At 40.1% G+C, this 22,634-nt stretch overlaps 1 protein-coding gene across 1 annotated transcript in view; it reads right to left on the bottom strand.

The window, feature by feature from the left end:
* Positions 1-22,634, bottom strand: part of SLC6A11 (solute carrier family 6 member 11) — a 193,469-nt gene that overhangs the window by 36,313 nt on the left and 134,522 nt on the right. Inside the window, exon 8 of the mRNA XM_061621990.1 lies at positions 2,983-3,086. Within this exon, the coding sequence (XP_061477974.1) occupies positions 2,983-3,086 (104 nt within the window). The remainder of the gene's footprint in view (positions 1-2,982; positions 3,087-22,634) is intronic.

Raw genomic sequence — 22,634 nt, 5'->3', positions numbered from 1 at the left:
TGCACTTATACTCTATTTTATTGGGTATTTTAATTATGGATATTTCAATTTTAATGTTTGTGTACTTGGTTTTCATATTTCTAAACCATTTAGAAGATTTTTTGGCATTAAGCAGTATATAAATTTAACAACAATAATCCTTAAAACTTCAAGAAATCTATACTGCGGCTGGATGCAGTCCACCAGCTGATGAACTTTTTGTTAACCTTTAGGCTTCAGTTTGTCTCATTCCGATTATATGATGGCCCAAATGCCCCCCATCTTATTCAGTGTGCTCAGACATTTTGCTTCAGACATCAGACTTCCAAACAACATGCTTCTTAGGTCATTTCATTTGTCACTTCTACTTGCATCCCAGCCTGTCACTGCTATGATTATGAAATGACTGAGACATTTCACTCTGATTGGATTTCCAAAGTGCCAATGCTATAGACACCCAAATAAGTTAATGTTAGTGGAATAAAACCAGCATTAAAATTGACCTTGTTTTGTTAATGACATTGTAAAGTTTGCACACCTTAATTGGTATCGGTGAAAGCTGCTGGGACTTATGTGAAAGGCATCCAGGACTTGCAGAAGGCAAATGTGCGAATTGTGGCAGAATCCATGCTTGCGTTTGATTGAAGTGGATTTGTCCATCCCTAACCATAAGTCATGCAATACATATTATAAAATGTTTTTAAAAATGTGTGTGTGTGCACATGTTAGTGTACACGTGTGTGTGTGTGTGTCTATTATAAAAAATTAGGATTGTAAATCTACTATTTTAATAATGTAGTTTTTCTGAACAAAAACTATTTAATTATAAACAAACAGAGCAACTGATTCCAGAATCAGTTGCAGTGATCAGTTATTAAATTATGCACCATTGTAGTGTTAAGGAAAAAAGCAGGTATTTATTTAGAATGATGAAAGATGAAATGAAGACATGAATTAAGGGGATGTATAGTGTCAGCTTTATAACTAAAGGGATAAACATTTACACTAGGGGGAGGCAATACTCTGCTTTCAAATTGCTTTATGAAATATAAGGTTAATGTCGCACAGCAGTTCCAAGGTCTTAAGGTATGTGTTTTTAAGTGTTTATGAAATCAGCCTTACTCTTGTTCTATCCATTAACTGCCATTTTACACACATACATAAAACCAGCATTCACCAAATGGTACCATAGGTAAATTTTTCACCCCCAAATCAGGATACCAGAACCAACAGCAATTCCATATAATTTAATGTACTATTACAAGTTACTGCTCTTGCACTGTGTATTTAGCTCTTGAGTGATGTATACTGAACAAATTGTGGATCTCCACAGCATCATGTATTATGATTTTATACTAGTATGGCACTGATATTAACCTACCACTGTCTGGGATTCCAGACTATTCTTTGTCACGAAGCAAGGGGCTTGGAGACATAACTTTAGCAGTATATTTCCTGAATAAGGTCATGAACAGTATAATTTACTACATGTATACTCAAAAATTAAGTCCCATTGAATTCAACGGGGCATACACCCAGGTAAATCTGGATTAAAATCTATGTACATGAAAAACTACTCACAAATTATTTTACTCATGCTAGTTAATTTATGTATATCAAACAAAATATAGTTAATATTTTTCTATTACACAGCATATAACTTTATAACAAGGAAACATTATTTTTCCCTTTAAATGGAAATTTTTCAAAAATCAAGTTCAAAAGGAAACTGATCCTATAATGCCCAAATGTTGTTGCCCAAAGTTGAGGGATTCAGACTCAGACTCAGCTGTGGCTTTTTCTCTTTTCATTAAAGTAATAGATGCATCCAAAGCAGTTCACCTCATTAACCTAGCTACTCTTTCTAGGAACTCAGCTCTTCTCTAGCATGGACTAAGCATGACTTTGCAACTCCAAAATGTTGATTCAGCAACCGGATTCCCCCCATGAGTCAGCTTAAGTAGGCTTGGATCGTGCGTGCAAATGAAGACTCCACCTCAGCTCTGATTGTTAAACTTCCCGCCTCAAGCGCCTTCAAGTGTGGGGCGAAGATGGTTTGATCTCAACTTCCCCCTTCAATGGTGGGCGCTGCTAACAGTCAGTTCGGGGTTGGGAAGCTGGGCAGTGCTTGGCTGGGAAACATCTGATGTGCAAGGCTGAGCCTCTGGTGCAGGTGGCGGGGGAGTGTTCCATTGAAGAGCCTCTGATGGGCCAGGTGGTGCTTCCATGGGGGAGTCTGGAGCTGAGGGGACTGAGCTGTCAAAGATGCGGCCTGGGGCACTTTGTGAGACCACCCCACTGCCTGCCCCCTCCCCGGGTTCCCAGTCCTCATCATCTGTTTCACCCTTGTCTATCCGCCTCTTCCCTACATGGCTGATGACACCAAACCCCTTAAAATGTGCTTATGTGCACCACAATGTATGTTTCTATGGGTTGTATGCAAAGTAGCGCTAAGTCACAGTCCTGTTGGCACAAGAATTAGCACTCACATAACAGGACTTCTGTACTTCTCCCCTGCGCCCTTCCTCCAAATTTGTTCTAGAAGCTCCACAACCCTCTGGAGCAGATCTGGGGGTGGCATGGGGTATATATTGGGGGAGGAGAGGGGGAAAAGTTCTGGTGTGCTAGCGGTAATCCTTGCACTGATGGGATGCATTAGCTGGATACCACCCTGTGTATTCAGCTACTCCTGTATATATTAGGTTGTATCCAACTACATCATTGTCTGCACAAAAAAAACCTCTGCCTGTGCAATGGAACTTCCCCTTCTTCTCACCCTGCACATCCCCAAATTTTCTTTGCGGGTTGCTGCAAACCTTTGGAGAAAATTTGGAGGCAGTGTGAAGGGCATATGGGTGAACAGGAAATTCCGCTGTGCTCATGGGAGTCATTCCACATGCACAATAATTTAGCTGAGTACCCCAAATAGTCATGCACATGAATTCATTATTTGCCAGACTAGAACCTAAACAGAGAAATATACATGATTGTAATTGTCATTACCTGTAGCAGTTATTATTGTAGTTGTTGTAGCTTCCTAAGGCTGTCAAGCATCCCAGGCAGATGGCATAAGAGAAGAATATTTGTGTTCCAGCATCCACCCAGACCTGCAAACACATAATATAACAATAAATAAGGAAAACAAGCAAAATTGTTTTCTATGGATGTTATCCAGCATCAAAGAACCGTGATACTACTCCTTTTGTCATTCGGAAAGCTCTGTCATGCTTTCTGAAAACTGCTTTTGGAATAAGGGGATTTTCAAATGCATTATGGCATAGAGGTCAGCTACTCAAAGATAAAATAAAAAATCCAACAGGCTATTGGTGCAATCCCTTGCATGTGGTTAAGTAATAATTCATTGGGTTTCAGTTATTAAAATATAACTCCAGTCTAGCAATTTCTTCACTTTGCAAGTCAATTAACTGTTAAAGCTTCACAATATAATGTTTAGTGCAAGATATAAATTGGATTAAATTGACAAAGTAGTTGTATCATGGAAATCCAAATAATAAAAACAAAGGAACGTATTTTACATGGAACTTCTAGGAGGCTTTGATTTCTCAAGTTGTTGAAAGCTGGAAGTGTTTCTGTTTTGAAACACCATTACAATCACATTTAATTTGCACCAGGAGTTTAAATGGTTTCACTACTGTAATTATGAGTAAAATATAGCTGATTACATCTTTAAAATGCTCTACTTCATAGCGAGAAAAATGGCTAGGGAATGCTTTTTGGTTGAGTAACACATCTCATTTCTTTACAGCAGCACCCCACCTGGCATGGCAAACTGCTTTTGAAATGGAAAGGAGTATTATTTGTGGGCCAGAATAGTCTCAAAGACTTGGAAATAAAATTCTACCATTCTTTAATAAAGTAAAATATTGTAGCAATATTTTAAAAATGCATTTCGAAACATATATTTTACCCACACATAATCAAGCTTCTTTTGGAATTAACATTTGCATCAATGGAGGAAAACCATTACGTTGGAATCGCTCCAGTGTTGTATTTGCCATATAGCAATATTAGCAATAATGTCTGTGTAGCTTAAAAGGAGGACAGTATCTGCTGCATCAAGCTAGAAAAAATATTTTTACTAGTAACTTGATTCCATTAACTTTTGCTGCCAGGCCAGAGCTCACAAATTCTTGGAAGCCGAAGGAACAAGGAATCTGAAGGAATCCTTGTGAGACCAGATTGTCCCCATTTTTTCCAGTGGGGGCACCAACCTCACGGGATGCATGCTTCAAGTAGCATTAAAGTGAATGAGGAATGCTGTTTGCATCCCATGCCCTACATTCTGAAGGACACAATGGATCAGGATCAATCTGTTTCATGTTTCACATGTAAAACTGAATCAAACTGTTTTGTGTGAAAAAGTTGCCAAAAAGAGTCCCAGAATCAAAATGAACAGTGAGGCAAAAGGCGCTAGGAAAGCACTCCAAAATTTGTTATGCCAGACACATTTTGAATTTTATACAAATCTTCAACAGACTAACATTACCAAGCCTCTAGAATTCATATGTTTTGATAAAAGAAGATTGAAAAAAGAAATACACTAGATATTATCTTGGGCTTCTATAAAGGAGTCTTGTGATAATAATCAGTAGTCAGTTGTCAAAATGGCTACCACACATTTCTGCAGTTCGATCTAGTCTAATGTTCAGGGAAAAGGTGCAAATTTAGTCTCTGACAGAAGGCTTGTTGTAGACAAAGCAGCTCTCTTCTATGCTTGTTTCCTTGCAATTCATACAAAAAATCCATACAACCAGCAAACATAAAACAGGAACTGGAGATACAGAACGATGTTTTACATGATACAAGTATGCTAGAGAACAGTTGCAAGTCAACAAAATATGTGGCTGAAACTGTGGTTCACTAAAGGCTGTAGACCACAAATAATACAATGGGTTGGATTCAGAGTTAAGCCTGTGTGACAGGGCTGGTAGAAACTGAAAATCCCCCTCCAATCTGCCCCATGATAGCCCCCTATCATCCCCTTGAAAAATGTTTACTGAGGCTGAGGGCTGGGTAGGGATGGGATCCATTGGCCAGTGCCGCTTCGAAAGCCTTCCATCGACCTAACAGGCAATATCTATTTGAATTTGTTCTTTGTCCACTATCCATTGCTTTTGCCAGTCCAATTTCTTTTCTCTCCAAAATGTCAATATTAATATTGATATTTTGACAGAAACTGTTGCTATTTTGAAAAGAAGCTATTTATATTTTGAAGAAAGCGGCTTTGAGTTTTCTCTTCCTCTGCTATTTTAGCCTTGGCTTGCTTCATCCTCACGTGGAGCTTGGATTATTGAAATGGAGGAGTGGTGTGTGTGTGTGTGTGTGTGTGAGAGAGAGAGACAGAGAGAGAGAGAGAGAGAGAGACAGAGAGAGAGAGAGAGAGCGCTGTACTGCTGTGCTGTGCCATGAGTAAAATCAATAAAAGAACAATATATTTCAGGAGGAGATCCGGTGTCAGGAGAAAGCTGCTAAGTTTGGAGCAAACAGGTTGCTCCACAAAAATGGAGAATATGTGGCCTCCTGCACAGTAAAAAAATCTGCTGCTAAATCAGAATTCAGCAGCATCCTCACCAATCCCTAGGGCTCGGGGATTCTTTTGAATGAGGTAGACTGAGGCACAGGAGCTGAGTGAGAAGGGTGGAATTCCTTGAAAAACTTGTAGAAGTGAATTCTGCAAGCAGGAGCTGTGCTAGTTGAACATACCTCCACACAGTTTTGAGGGATTCTTCTCTTCCCCTCAGTTCTCCATGTCACAGTTCCTTTCTCAATTCAGCAGGATGCCTCAACACTCATGGAGGGATTTTGGAGGCTACCATGGAGAGAAGGAAATGAGGAAGTCAACTTCTGCAAACCTGTTGTTGTTATGCGCCTTCAAGTTGATTACGACTTATGGAGACCCTATGAATCAGGGACCTCCAATAACATCTGTTATAAACCACCCTGTTCAGATCTTGTAAGTTCAGGTCTGTGGCTTCCTTTATGGAATCAATCCATCTCTTGTTTGGTCTTCCTCTTTTTCGTCTCCCTTCTGTTTTTCCCAGCATTATGGTCTTTTCTAGTGAATCATGTCTTCTCATTATGTGTCCAAAGTATGATAACCTCAGTTTCATCATTTTAGCTTCTACTGACAGTTCTGGTTTAATTTTTCTAATAAAGCTTTTTAAAGCTTTTTAAAAAAATGTTTTTAACGTTGTTTTGTTTTAATGTATTCTAAGATCTTTTTATGATGTTTTAAAGTGTTTTTAGCTTTGTTTGCCGCCCTGGGCTCCTGCTAGGAGGAAGGGTGGGATATAAATAAAATAATAAATAAATAAATAATACCCAATTATTTGTCTTTTTTGCAGTCCATGGTATCTGCAAAGCTCTCCTCCAACACCACATTTCAAATGAGTTGATTTTTCTCTTATCCGCTTTTTTCACTGTCCAACTTTCACATCCATATATAGAGATCGGGAATACCATGGTCTGAATGATCCTGACTTTGGTGTTCAGTGATACATCTTTGCATTTGAGGACCTTTTCTAGTTCTCCCACAACTGCCCTCCCCAGTCCTAGCCTTCTTCTGATTTCTTGACTATTGTCTCCATTTTGGTTAATGACTGTGCCAAGGTATTGATAATCCTTGACAAGTTCAATGTCCCCATTGTCAGCTTTAAAGTTACACAAATCTTCTGTTGTCATTACTTTAGTCTTCTTGACATTCAGCTGTAGTCCTGCTTTTGTGCTTTCTTCTTTAAATTTCAACAGAATTTGTTTCAAATCATTACTGGTTTCTGCTAGTAGTATCGTTTGAATATCTTAAAATATTGATGTTTCTCCCTCCAATTTTCATACCTCCATCTTGGTCCAATCCCGCTTTCCGTATGATATGTTCTGCATATAGATTAAACAGATAGGGTGATAAAATACACCCCTGTCTCACAGCGCTTCCAATTGGGAACCAACTGATTTCTCCATATTCTGTTCTTACAGTAGCCTCTTGACCAGTGTGTAGGTTGCGCATCAGGACAACCAGATGCTGTGGCACCCCCATTTTTTTTAAAGCATTCCATAGTTTTTCATGATCTACACAATCAAACGCTTTGCTGTAATCTATAAATTCCTTGGTCCATTCCATTATCCAACATATGTTTGTGATATGATCTCTGGTACCTCTTCCTTTTTTAAATCCAGCTTGGACATCTGGTAAGAGCCTTTGTTGTAGAATCTTGAGCATTACTTGCATGAGATATTAAGGCAATAGTTCAATAACTACTGCATTCCCCGGAATCCCCTTTCTTTGGAATTGGGATATATATTGAATGCTTCCAGTCTGTGGGCCATTGTTTTATTTACCATTTTTGTTGACATATTTTTATCACAATTTGGACAGATTCAGTCTCAGTAACTTGAAGCAACTCTATTGGTATGCCATCTGTTCCTGGTGATTTGTTTCTTCCAAGTATTTTAAGAGAAGCTTTCACCACACATTTTAAAATTTCTCGTTCTTCATATGGTTCCTCCATGAATGAATTGTCATCCTTGCATCTCTTTTATAGAGTACTTCAGTGTATTGCTTCATTAGTCACAGTGCTACTTGTACTTGTCCGTTGTTCTTCCCCAGTAGCTCGCTGAGTGCTATCTGACCTGGGGGTCTCATCTTCCAGCACTATCTCATGTTGCATTTTGGATACTCTGTTCATAGGGTTTTCATGGTAAGAGGTATTCAGAGGTGGTTTACCATTGCCTTCCTCTGAGTTTGGATGAGTTTGCCAACCTAGTTATGTTTATTTAACTCTAGATCCGACTCAGTATTATCCTTAGTTAATTATATTGACACTAAATATTTTCTAGTATTTGGTTGCTATGTGATTTGATGAAAGAAAGACATTTCCCTTGTATACAGGTGAAACACACTGTGGCTTTAGAAAAATAATATATTTTTCAATCAGCTAAAATCTATGCCTTTGATAGCCAACTAATAATAACAACAGCAAGGAACAACATGATAATGATGCTACACAAAGAGGTGTAAATGTCTTTCTAATGTGAGCTCTTTATGCTTTGATGTGTTTCTTGCAAGCATTCCCGCAGGGAACACTGCATGCCCCACTAGCTCTAGTACCAGCATCTTTCATACAGTTGAAGAACTTTCAGGTGGACATAAAATATGAATGCATGTGAAAACAAGTAAAAGTTTAGAAATGTAAAAATTCAGATAAGTGAAACTGTTTATTCATTTCAAGTGCCTTGTCTAAATCTGAGTATTTTTTGAATATGGCTCTCATAGTGTTCTTAATATTGCAATTATACAAATTAACAACCAAAAAAGAGAGAATACTTTCCTGCACATTCTTAAGATAGTCAAAACAGAGAAAAATGGCTGCTAGTTGTAAGACTGGTCTTGTCATCAAGCCTGGGTAAATTCCACAGCTGTGGATTGGGCTGTTTCTCTACCAGGTCAAGCATACTATTATAGATTGAATGCAATAAAAATCGCTGTATGAGAAAAAATGCAAATAAAAAAAGTTTCTTTTCTTGCAAAAATATTTGCAAAGACTTCTTATTTAGCAGTGTATTATTCAAGTTACTGGTGATCCTTGAAAAAGCATACCTTGAATGTGATTCTGTGTATGTATGGTGCCAAAGTATATATACAAGATCCCAACACAAAACATGAACTCCATAGAGTCTCATTCTCTATTTAAGTGGGTATGGAGAAGTGTATCCTCTGACCCATTTCACTCATCATATTAAACCATAGATAACGTGCAAATATGTTTGAGGATGGTTTAGTGCAAGCAAGTGGCACATGGTGAGCACTTCACTCCTCTCTTGCTCTTGAGCCATGCTGCGCCAGAAGCAACAAACCATGAGCCTGGGTTTGTGCCATAAATAGTAGCCAAGGACAGTTCTTCTCTTACCATTCATGGTTTGTTTGGAGGAAACAAACCACAAGCTCAGGGTTCTAGAGACTGAAGAACTTATAATTTTAACATAGGTTTGGAAAGAAGAAAAACTATTTTATACAATATTTTGAAGTTCCAAAGAAATGGGGTGGTAAAAATAAATCACTCTAAGCTGCTGCTGCTGCTTCTTTTAAAAATGCAATCATAACAAAGCTGTGAATTACAAAGCCAGAACTACAGTGGTTCTATTGAATGTAATGAAGTGTCTGGAAGAGATGAAGTGATATCTGTGAAACATGTCATCATTGCCAGCTGCTTTATATAAAATGGTAGTAAAAGATTAAAAACAAGGAAATCTGGCATCAAATTTAGCAAACAAGATAAATCAGCTTTATTTTCATTTTAAGGGCACATCACTGGAATGGAGATTTGACAACACCGATCGCAAAGAGGGAATGTGGTTAAAAAGCAATTGTCACAAATACAATCCTTCATGAGTATAAGCATCTAAAACAGGGATCAATATAAAAAAGGAAGCATTGTTATGTGAGAAAATATGTTCATTTGGGGACTTACTACGACTGAATTCACAAACACAGTAGTACTCTTGAGCCATATAAAGAATCCTCCAGTAGCACTTTTACTACTGAAAACATTATAGATCAAAAGCTATTTTGAAAACAATATGAACAAACAGGCAATTACTATAAATCTCTTTAACAGTAGTAAAAGTAATGTGGAATGACAACTGATTTAATTTCCCCATTATGATAGTCTGCAGCACAGACTGAGCATAGACTACTTAGGAACCAAGAAAAATGCTGCTCTTGATGAAGAGCATATAAGTTTCAGAAAGGGAAGTAATTCCGTTAACATATTTTAAAAATGTTGTCAAAAATATTTTAGGGAAAATGTGTCATTGCTATGATTAATGAAATGTTTGAATCAATAAAGCTTAACTGGTTTCAAAATTAGAGATGACACACTTTATAAATGGTCATTTAATTTATCACAGGGTTCTACAAGTGAGAACTGGTGAGAAATATTAATAATGTACGTGTACTAACGTGTACTTAAATCATAATATTCAAAGGCTAGAATGAAAGCTGTATTTTGTATTTATAGTTGCCTATTATCAGAGGAACTTCAATGTCTAATTTTATGGCAGAATGACCTGTATTAAATCATTGAATGCAATAAGGATGAGACAAATTTTCATCTATTAACATTTTATGTGCTAAAAAAGGAATTTATGCCAAATTCCATCCACCCCTTGCAACATACTAGCATTATTATTCATAGCTTTTCAGAATCATTCTTCCCTTCTCTGCTGCTCTTTCAGTTCAATTTTCTTGTCCATTACTATTATGGCAAGGCATGATCCCAGCCAATCAGGGATCATATGGGAAGCATAATGACATCACAATATTATGTCACCAATCTAATTTGGTTACATGGTAGCTTCACCAGGGACAAAAGCTGCCTTGTTTATTTATTTATTTATTTTCATTTCTAGACCGCCCATAGCTAATAGCTCTCTGGGCGGTTTACAAAACGAGATTAAAATACAATATAGAATAAAATCAGTAACAGAAAGGAACACATTAAACTAAAACATTGAACATTAAAATGCCTGGGAGTACAGCCAGGTCTTAACCTGGCGCCTAAAAGAAAGAACCGTAGGCGCCAGGCGTATTTCCTCCGGTAAGCTGTTCCATAATTCGGGGGCCACCACAGAAAAGGCCCTAGTTCTAGTAACAGTCCTCCAGGCATCCTGGTGAGTTGGTACCCGGAGGAGGGCCTTAGATACTGAACGAAGTGAGCGGGTAGGTTCATAGCGGGAGAGGCGTTCCACAAGGTATTGCGGTCCCACACCGTGTAAGGCTTTATAGGTCAACACCAGCACCTTGAATCTAGCTCGGAAACAAATGGGTAGCCAGTGCAAGCGAGCCAGGACAGGTGTTATATGCGCAGACCGATTGGTCCTTGTCAACAGCCTGGCTGCCGCATTTTGCACTAGCTGAAGTTTCCGAACAGTCTTCAAGGGCAGCCCTACGTAGAGCGCATTACAGTAATCCAATCTAGAAGTTACCAGAGCGTGGACAACAGAGGCGAGATCATCACTGTCCAGATAGGGGTGTAGTTGGGCGACTAAGCGAAGGTGGTAAAACGCATTCCGTGCCACCGAAGCCACTTGAGCCTCGAGCGACAAGGAAGGGTCAAAAAGGACCCCCAAACTATGAACCTGTTCCTTCAAGGGGAGTGTAACCCCATCTAGAACAGGATAAACATCCACCATCTGAGCAGGGAAAGAGCTCACCAACAGTGTCTCAGTCTTGTCTGGATTGAGTTTCAGTTTATTAGCTCTCATCCAGTCCATTATCGCGGTCAGGCAACGGTTCAGCACATCAACAGCCTCACCTGAAGAAGGTGAAAAGGAGAAGTAGAGCTGCGTGTCATCAGCGTACTGATGGCAACGCACTCCAAAACTCCTGATGACCGCACCCAAAGGCTGCATGTAGATGTTAAAGAGCATGGGGGACAAAACCGACCCCTGAGGGACTCCACAATGGAGAGTCCAGGGTGTCGAGCGATGTTCCCCAAGCACTACCTTCTGGCGACGATCCGCTAAGTAGGAGCAGAGCCACTGCCAAGCAGTGCCCCCAACTCCCAACTCCGTGAGTCTCCCCAGAAGGATACCATGGTCGATGGTATCAAACGCCACTGAGAGATCAAGGAGAATCAACAGAGTCACACTCCCTCTGTCCCTCTCCCGACAAAGGTCATCAAACAGGGCGACCAAGGCTCTTTCAGTGCCAAAACCGGACCTAAAACCAGATTGAAACGGATCCAGATAATCGGTTTCATCCAAGAGCGCCTGGAGCTGGCCAGCGACCACCCGCTCCAAAACCTTGCCCAAAAAAGGGACATTCGCCACCGGTCTATAGTTGTTCAAAACATCTGGGTCCAAAGAAGGTTTCTTTAAAAGAGGTCTTATTACTGCCTCCTTGAGACTGCCAGGGACTACTCCCTCTCCCAAGGAGGCATTTATTACCTCCTTGGCCCAGCCGGCGGTTACAGTCCTGCCAGTCTTCACCAGCCAAGATGGGCAAGGGTCCAGAGCAGAGGTGGTCACCCGCACCATTCCAAGCACCTTGTCCACTTCCTCGAGCTGCACCAACTGAAATTCATCCAATAATAAAGGACAAGGCCGCGCTCTGGACACTTCAATGGATTCATCTGTCATAACATCAGAGTCTAAGTCCCGACAGATGCATGCAATCTTGTCCTGGAAGTGCTCCGCAAATTCGTTGCAGCGGGCTTCCGATGTTTTCTTAGTATCATGAGGGCCAGAATGTAAGAGCCCTCATACCACCCTAAAAAGCTCCGCTGGGCGGCAAAGGGATGATCTAATGGTGGTAGTAAAATAAGACTTTTTCGCCGCCCTAACCGCTTTTATGTACAACTTAGTGGAAGCACTTACCAGGGAATGATTACATCCGTCAGGAGTTCACCTCCACCTGCACTCTAGCCTCCTTCTCTCTTGCTTCATCACTCTCAGCTCCGGGGTATACCACGGTGCTGTATGAGTTCGGCAGCGCAGGGGGCGCGCGGGAGCGATCATGTCGATGGCCCGGGTCATCTCCGTATTCCACAGGTCAACCATGGCCTCGACAGGAGCACCAGTACTATCAGCCGGAAAAACTCCCAGAGCCCTCTGGAAAGCTACAGGATCCATAAGCCTCCGGGAGCGGACCAACTTAATAGGTTCCCCACCTCTGCAGAGGGAAAGGGCTGTCGTGAGTCTAAAACTCAGCAAGCGATGATCTGTCCATGACAATGGAGTAGATGAAAAATACCCCACCCTCAGATCACCATCTCCATGACCAGTGGCGAAGATCAGATCAAGAGTATGTCCCGATACATGTGTTGGGCCAGTAACAATTTGAGACAGCCCCATGGTTGTCATGGAGGCCATGAAGTCCTGAGCCGCCCCAAGCAAGACAGCCTCGGCATGGATGTTGAAATCCCCCAGTACCACGAGTCTGGGGGACCTCAACAATACCTCCGAGACTATCTCTGTCAGCTCAGTTAGGGAAGCTGTTGGGCAGCAAGGTGGGCGGTACACCAACAGTATTCCCAGTCTGTCTTCTTGGCCCAGCACAAGATGAAGACATGTTGTTGTTGTCAGTTAGAATTTATTGCCTGCCCATCACCCAGAGGTCCCAGGGCAGGTTATAACAATCTGAAAATACAGCATCAACCAGAATTAAAAACAACCAGAATCACAAAACAGGGTGGGTCCTAATAATATACTTCTCGGGTGTCAATGGCCAGGGTAAACAGGTGCATCTTCAGCATTTGTCTAAAGCAAACTAAAGCAGTGAGGTTGCCAGATGCTTCTCATTGGGGAGGGAGTTCCACTACTTAGGGAATGCTCTCTCCTGGGCCATGCCCTCAAAGAGTGATGGAACTACCAAAAGGGCCCCTTCTGCCGATCTCAACACCTGACAGGGTCTGTGGGGAAGGAGGAGGTCTTTCAGATATTTGGGACCTAAGCAGTTTAGGGCTTTAAACACTAGAGTGAGCACCTTAGCTTGACCTGGAAAGGAACTGGCAACCAATGCAGCTGTTTTGAAACAGGAGTTATATGAGATCTAAAAGCAACCCCAGCCAGTAATCTGGCTACTGCATTTGGACAGTTGAAGTTTCCAGGTCATCTTCAAGGGCAGCCCCATGGACAACATATTGCAATAATCCAATCTGGAAGTTACCAGAGCATGGAATACTAAGTGAAATCCTGTCCAGGACAGGCCATATCTTCACCACCTGGACATGAGAACTCTGGACACATAACTGTCTTTTCAGGATTCATCCTCAATTTATTGGCCCACATCCAAGACATCATCACACTCAAGTACTGGTTCAACACCTCAGATGATTCAGCTTTCCTGATTCAGATGGAATGGACAGAGAGAGTTGGGTGTCATTTGCATATTGATGACATCTCACTCCAAATCTCCTGATGACAGCTCCCTGTGGCTTAATATAGATGTCAAAGAGCATGGGGAACCCTATGGAACACCACAGAATAGCTCCCATGGTGCCAAACAGTAGCCTCCCATAACTACTTTTTGGAAGGGGCCCTGGAGGTATGAATGGAACCACTGAAGCACAGTGTACCTAACCCCCATCTCCGTGAGAAACTCCAAAAGGATACTATGGTCAACAGTATCAAAAGCCCCCGCAAGATCGAGGAGAATGAGCAGGGTCACACTCCCCCTATCTCTCTCCTGACAGATGTCATCAACCAGGGCAACCAAGGCAGTTTCAGTGCCAGCCTGAAGTAAGACTGGAATGGATCCAAGTAATCAGTGTCCTCCAAGCATATTTGAAGCTGGACTGTCACCACCTTCTCGAGCACATTGCCCAAAAAGAGGATATTTGCCACTGGATGATAGTTGTTTAACTCTTCTGGGTCCAGGGAGGTCTTCTTAAGGAAGGGACACACTATCACCTCCTTCAAGAGATATGGTACCTCCCCCTCCTCCACTGAAGCATTAATCACTCCGTGAACTCACCCAGTCAACCCAGTTAGCTCTAAGAAGCCAAGATGGGCATGGCTCAAATGGGCAGGTGGTGGGCCACACTTCTTCAAGCAGGTTGTCCACATACTCACGATGCAATAATCAAGACTAATCCAATACAGATGGAACACAGTTGGACTTACTCTAACTGTGGCATCCAACTCTCCCCAGGTCTGAATGATTTTGTCCCTAAAGTGCCATGCAAAGTTGTCACAGCAGGCCTCTGAGAGTGTCAGTGCAATGCTCTCTTGGCCATATGACAAAAGCCCATTCACCCCTCTGCTGGACAACTACTTATGGATGCAATGGCGGCAGAGAAGTGGGTTTTCTTTGTGCTCACTTCCACATGGTAGGCACGATGGTGCAACCTTACCCGTGTTCTGTCAGGTTCAGACCAAGATTTAAGCCACCTGTGTTCCAACTGCTGACCCTCCTGTTTCATTGCACATAGATCAATGGAGTACCAAGGTGACCTATGTGCTCCACAGCAATGGCGAGGGCACTCATCACATCAATGGCTCTATGCATCTCACCATTCCACAGTGAGACAAGAGCCTTGATAGGAGCATCAGCCATGTCAGCTAGAAAATCCCCCAGAGCATTCAGGAATCCATCATATTCCATAAGTCTCTGAGGGCAGACCATCTCAGTGGGCTTCACACCCTTGCAGTGGAGTAGCCCAACCATTCAACCCAAACCTTATCAAGGAATGGTGAGTCCATGATAATGGACTCACAGCAACTTCCCCAATCAACAGAGTATTACCAATCCACTCTGTGGCAAAGACCAGGTTGAGAGTATGCCCAACTACATGTGTTCATATTGCTCTCACTTAGGGGATAGGAACTATTGCCAAGGCAACTGGATTGGTGTCCCTTGTCTTAGCACACTGTGATGAATCCATAGATTCAACCATGTTACTTTCTAACAATTACCATTGTTAAACATAAATGGCACTATCCTATATGTGCATTCAAAAAACTCCATATACAGGAAACAGAAACAAGTAAAATCCACTGTGCAATAAGTAAATAATACTGTGATTTTCACAGCGGTTATTAAAGCAACTAAGGATGCAATCCTATACACACTGACCTCGAAATAAGTCCCACAATATGACTTACTGAGTAGACATGCACAGGATTGCACCATAAACGGCAACATTTGTCTGGTTTTAAAACGTATTCTTGATATGTTTGTTTCAATATTATCCTCCAGGGTGAGGCAAATTAGGAATTTAAATAATTTTTAAAATGATAAAATTAAGCTGTGCTTAAACTTCAAAGTATTAATATTTTCCTATCTGATTCAACCTTTTAACAAAAACTAATCAGAAATTAATAGTTTAATAACACAGAGATCTATGAATAACATATTACCATTTTCAAATATTTCTAATGAGTTGCTGTTTGCTGTTCTCTCTCACCCACTATGCCTAATAAAGAACCACAGGTATTAGAAATCACAATTGGGAACTGCAACAAAATGTTGCAGTGTGAAGTGCTCACGTTCAGGATACTCCGTTACATTCCGATTCCCACCTGATTTTCCATCCCTCCTCCTTAAAAAAAAACAGTCAGTATTTTGGGCCACTGATCACACTCAGTTCTCAGAGAAGATTTGTTGTACCTCTGTAAGCCTTAGGATTCCCCATCCAACGCAAATGGATAACATATATTTTGGCTACATAAGCACCAGCACTCAGAGAATTGAGATCGCTGTTAGTATATATGATTTAGTCGTCAGGAATAGAGACTGAATAGAGGTTACTTATCTGCTATATGTGATACTATAACCCAATTATAACATAACCGATAACAATTTTTGTACTGGGAAGATCCTACCATACCCAAATTTCACAGCACTACTCGAACTAGAGAAGAGAGAGCATAGATGACCTGGTCTCCTTTTGTTGCAACACCCTTAGCTATTATTTAAGAAGGATTTGAAGGGCACGCTTTTGCTAAAACTGGGAGTATTCTTAAACTGGAGCTTGTGGATTTCACTGAGGGATCAGCTCCCCCCACAATAATTTGGTCATGGCAGTACACATAAATTATCAAAAATAATCTGCATTACACTATGTTATATATGTTGTATATGTTAAATAGCAGTCAAATAGTTGTATGAATAAGGGATGTACACACTACAGCGATGACATAACATATCACTCCCATCTGGAAACATTCTTTCAAATAGCATCTATACCTCAATATGGTATAAAACAGCCTTCGTCCCCTTTGATTGACCTCTATCTGGAAAGGGAAAGGTGGAGTGTGACCCTCTTGGTTCTCCTTGACCTCTCAGTAGCTTTTTCACTATGGTGTTCTTTAGGAGCAACTCAAGGAGGAGGGAGTTGGAGGTACTATATTACAGTGACTCCCTTCCTACCTGCAGTATTATTACCAGAGAGTAGTACTAGGATATTGTGGCTCAACTCTGTGGGGGTCCCACAAGAGTCCATTCTGCCTCCTTTGCTATTCAACATATATATTAAACCACTGGGATCTGTCATCCAGGGATTTGGAGCACAGTATCACCAGTATGTGGATGACACCCAGCTCTGTGAATCCAATCAGACTCAGGAGAAGCTGTGAAGGTATTGGACAGGTGTTTGGAGGCAGTGAGGGACTAGAATGGAGCCAATAAACTCAGGCTGAATGCTGATAAGACAGAAATTCTGTGTGTGGGTAGTTCCCATGTCCAGGAATTAGGTATACACCCAGATCTGGGAGGGGTTGCATTACCCCTGAAGGATCAGGCTCGTAGTCTGGGAGTATTCCTGGATTCCAATTTGTCAGTAGAATCTCAAGTGGTTTTTGTGGCTAGGAGCGCTTATGCCCAGCTTAGGCTGAATCATCAACTGCAACTGTTCCTAGGCCTGGCCTCAGTTTCCATGCTCTGATGACCTCCTGTCCGAACTATTGTAATGCACTCTATATGGGGTTGCCCTTGAAGATAGTCTGAAGGCTGAAGCTAGTGCAGAACATGGCTGCTAGGCTGCTAAGTGGGACCAAGTGTTGCTAGTCCTGAAAGCACTGCCCTAGCTGCCAGTGAGCTACTGGGCCAAATTCAAAGTACTAGCACATAAAGCCTTAAATGGCTTGGGACCTAAGTAACTAAGAGAGTACCTTCCCAAGTACCAACCATCTTGGATCCTATGATAGGCAGATGAAGACTTGTGGGTGGCTGCCACTGGGGCTATCTGGTTGGTGATGACCCATGATAGGGCCTTTTTGGTGGCATTTCATCATTTGGGGAATGCCCTTCTTGGTGAGGTACATCTGTCTCTCTCATTATTGACTTTCAAGAGGAGGTTTTGAAAAATCCTATTTACACAGACATTTGGTGGTAGGGATGGGTCAGAATTTAAATTCAGTTCACATTTCAAGCCAAATTTATCAAATTTGCATTTTCCGAAACAATACAAGAACCAAAACACAACCATCCTTCAAAATGTGCAATTATTTAAATTTTGTGATGAAGTTTGCCAACAAAACAATGTTTACAAAAATACATATGTTAGGAGAAATTGTGCATAAAAATAAATATATGAGTGAAAATAACATGCCAAAGTACATTATATGATGAGAACTGGCTTGCACTAAAATGATGGAGAATATTCATGAGGATATTTTTAAAATTGCAAATTGCTGCAGAAATATGACAACGGAATTTAAGATAGGAAAAATAAGAAACGGAAGAGAACAGAGACTGACAGATCTTTCCATCCCAATTTGGTGGCTGAAAGACACTGTTCATGGCAAACCTGATATCACTGGTTGAATGTTTTAACTGTTTTTACAACAGTTTTTTAAAGTTGTTTTATTGTGCTGTATTTTCTGTCCTGGGGTCCTTTGGCAGCTATAAATGAAATTCACTGACTGGCTTCCCTGCCACAGGAATGGTCCTCTGGGAAAGTTATATCAATTCATTAAAAGGGTAACAATAAAGAGAACATCTTATAGACTTATCAGTTTGCTAAACTTTGATTATAAGATACTGATGACAATTCTAACAAATAGATTAAACAAAATAATTCCCAAATACATACGTGTTGAACAAATGGGTTTTATTAGGGGGTGTTCTTTAACATCTAATATAATAAATATAATTTATTTTGCGAATAAGAATGAGATACCAACTACATCCTTTTTTGTTTTTGTTTTTTTAGATGCAGAGAAGGCCTTTGACAGAACAGCCATTTGTGAAAGAATATATAACCATACTTGATTTTTGGATAAAATTTGTAAATGGGTTAATATTATCCATAGCTCTCCAGGTTCAAGGTTAGATTACTCGATAACACTAACCAGCATTACATCTGAAGAGGGGTACAAGACAGGGTTGTCCTCTGTCTGGAGTGCTATTTATATTGTCATTAGAATTGCTAACCATATAAAGCAGGTAGCAAAAAAGATACAAGCTATTCAAGTTGAACACACTTCTACTTTAGCTTCCCTAATAGATGATGAAAACTTTAAGTGGAAAGGTCAATTAGGAAACTTCCAGATATGGAAGGAAAAGGAGTTGGAGACTTTTCAAGATTGGAATGATGTACAAACAGTCGAGAAGGGAAAGCTGAATTTAAGTCAGAGCCTCTCAGATATCAATATTTGCAAATTCAGTCTTTTCTGAGTAAATTGCTTAGAAAGTAAGAGATCTGGATAAATAAGACCAAATTTGAAGTGTTATTAGAGACTCACAAATCTGGGCATTTCTTGAAGATGCATCATAGAATCATAGAATAACAGAGTTGGAATGGGCCTATAAGGATATTGAGTCCAACCCCCTGCTCAATATAGGAATCAAAGTTAAAGCATACCCGATATGCCCAGCTGCCTCTTGAATGCCTCCAGTGTTGGAAACCTCCCTAGGTAAATGGTTTCATTGTCATACTGCTCTGTTAGGAAGTTTTTCCTGATGTTCAGCTGAAATCTGGAATCATTTTTTTATTTAAAAAAATCTATAGAACAAATGTGCATAGATACATGATAAAATGAAATAAAGATATGAATAGAGAGATTCCCAGTGAGGTATGGCAGTTGCTGTTTCATAAGGATTCTATTTTTTTATTGTAATGTCATATTAACAAAACTGTATAAAGATGACCGTTCAATGGCACTGGACTACATGGAAAAGTAAGATGGTAAGTAAATCAGGAGAAGGAAAGTGCTGGATGTGCCAAGAGCCAAAGGGTGATTTCTTCCATATGTGGCAAGTCTGTAGTAAAACCCAATGTTATTGAGAAACGGTAGAAGATCTGGTTAAGGAAATATTTAAGATCCAAATGGTAACAGATCCATTATTGTACCTATTAAATTATACACAAGGACTGGAGAGTGTTGAAAGGAACCAAACACAGAGTTTATATATAATGACTATGGCTAGGATACCTTTTGCCAAAATATGGGAACAGGATAGAAGCCCAAGAAAGACAGAATTAATCAGGAACATTTGGGAGCAACAGGAGGTTATAAAATTAACTGCAGTGCTGTCACCTTAATAAGTAGAGAAGAATTGGCCAGTTGGACTCCTATAATGACACAGCAGAATTGGACACAGCAGACATACAGTAGGAATAAGTTGTATGCTGCCATAATTTTAAGAACACATAAATATGAGAAATTAAATTGTATATTTACTATATTGAATCATTAGGTAACTGAATTAACATGAAATACTAACTGTGCCTTTAAATATGATTGTTGATGTTGTGGATGTACATGCATATATTTATACAGTATGATGAAGATATTTATTGTAGAATGAATCTAATAAATTTATAATAAAAATAAAATTTAAATAAATAAAATTAAATAAATAATCATGTAGCAATTAGGAGTAGAACTATACAATATGTTAAAAACACAGTCTGGCGCTGTGATTTTTTTTTAACTGTTAAAATAGCAGTGCTGTGGGAAGGGGGATCAGACCTGTGATCTGCATGCTAAGGGGCTTAACCCTTTCTTTCCACGCTGTTGTCTCAATGACAAGTGTTTTGCCGGTCATGGGAGGGTCATAGCCTCCCTACACTCCAGTCCCAATCCTGGTCACTACCTGTAGCTGTTACTTTAAATATATATAAAAAAAATACAATGGCATACTATGAGTTTTAATATAACCAACATTACAGTAACTGAAGTACCATAATTTCTGATGACTCTTCATAATTTATTCAAGCTATATGCCTGATTCGAAACCTTGTTGAATGAAGCCATCACAATTTCCTCTACAACAAAGAACAACCTCTACATTTTAAATGTATAATTAATTACATTATGGAAACATGGTACTAAGTAGCACCTGCTCTGAAACGCATTTCTTCCACAGTACTCAATGATCACTTAACTACAGTGCCATCTACAAATGAAAAAGTTTGAAAAAAGTCCCCACCCCCCATTAGTGACTATAAAGATTCCTCAACTCAACAACAGTGTTTTTTTCTCTCTAGGAAAATTTATAATGAAATTCAGATCTGTCACTGTATAAAACAGACTCTTCCAAATACAGAAAGCTGTTTACTATGCTTGTTTTCATCACAGAATGAAAAATCATTTTATTGTTGAAGACCGAAATAAATTATTCATTACCCCTTGATGAGTCTTGGTATTATTTACATTTTAAATAGCAATTTTCCTAGAGTTGAAAAAAATCTGTTTTTGAAAAGTCTTTGCTACTTCTGAGGTTTTCTCCAAATCTGGGGGAAGGGGAGTAAAGAAACATACTCCCCCTCCCCCCCCCCAAAAAATTATGGCTTCAGGGTTATTGCACCAGTTTCCTCACTTGGACTTTTACAGATGTTACATAATGAACGGGCTGTATAGATTATTCCTGTATGTGGTTTTAAGGAGGGGTATATACACATTCCACACCTTCTGCAAGCAGGTCCCCTGACAAAATTCACAGTTACAAAAATATGCAGAAAGCTGAAGCATAAGAGAAAATAGTATCAGATTAGTGCACAAGTTAAAGTGCTGCAGTGAAATGACACCTTCCAAAAAAGGCTTTGCAACTGGAAAAAATCAAGAACACTATTGCTGTTCAGCCTAAAAGACTTAGGTTTCATTCTCAGGTATTTTTAAAAAATATGAAGAGAAGCCGAAAATATTTCAAAAATCCATATATTATAGGCTCGTTCTAAGAGAGACGCCAAGCTCCAGAACTAATAACTCAACTGATAAAAGCAATTTTCTGAATGCTTCTGCACATCAGAAACCACAGTGTCAATGGTTCCATTCACTGACAGGTCTATATATAATCATGGTAAATCAGAACATGTTGAAATAAACAGGAAGCAACATAGGCAATGAGCAAGGAAGGACAGACAAAATGACAGTGTAAGAAAAATATGATAAGATAGAAGAAAACCATGGCACACCTGGGTGTTTGTTTCATTTATGTGACACATATTCCATTACTTGGCTTTGAGAATAATTGGAGCTACATCATGGAATGCATTCCCCAGAAATATTCATTTAACACCATATCTTTGGTCCATAGATGGCAATTAAAAAAACTGTCGTTTTCTTAGGCTTTTGATTAATGTTGTTGCTGCTAAGTGGTTTAAGTTGTATTTTATGGGTTTTTATTAAAGATTGTTTAAAATATTCATATCCTGCATTTTCATCATACAGATCTTCAAGACAATTTATTAAAATTAACAGTCTAAGAAACACTTTATTACTATGAATGAATTAATCATTACAATGTCTCAGTTCATCTAACAGTGCAGGCATAGTATGGAAACATGATGAAATAAATAGGAAGAGATTAATCCTATGAGGACAAGGGCTGCCCTTATTCATTGCCCTCCAGCAGGCATAGAACGTTGTGGACAAATAAATGCGGGGGGGGGAAGGGGGAGGAGAGAGAGAGAGATGGCAGGAAACCTTTCTCCCCCACAATTAATGTCCCTGCCAAGGACCCTTTAATCTGCAAAGATTTCTTGTACTGGCTGTGCTGAGAAGTCCATAGGGCAATGTGTCAAGGCAGGCTAGTTATTGCAGCATCATGAAGAGCTCCTTGTGAGCAACTTCCTCCAACAAGGGTTGGAGGCGAACACAGACCTTTTGGGCCTCTGCCTCCAAGGCCACCTCTCCTGGTTCCCACCCCTCACCCCTTTGGAGAAGTAAAGTATTTAAGCAACCAACCTTTT

Source organism: Rhineura floridana, chromosome 3 (genome assembly GCF_030035675.1).
Source record: "Rhineura floridana isolate rRhiFlo1 chromosome 3, rRhiFlo1.hap2, whole genome shotgun sequence".
Classification (NCBI taxonomy): Eukaryota; Metazoa; Chordata; class Lepidosauria; order Squamata; family Rhineuridae; genus Rhineura; species Rhineura floridana.
Note: the sequence above shows the minus strand (reverse complement) of the source record. Positions and strands in the feature narration are given on the sequence as shown.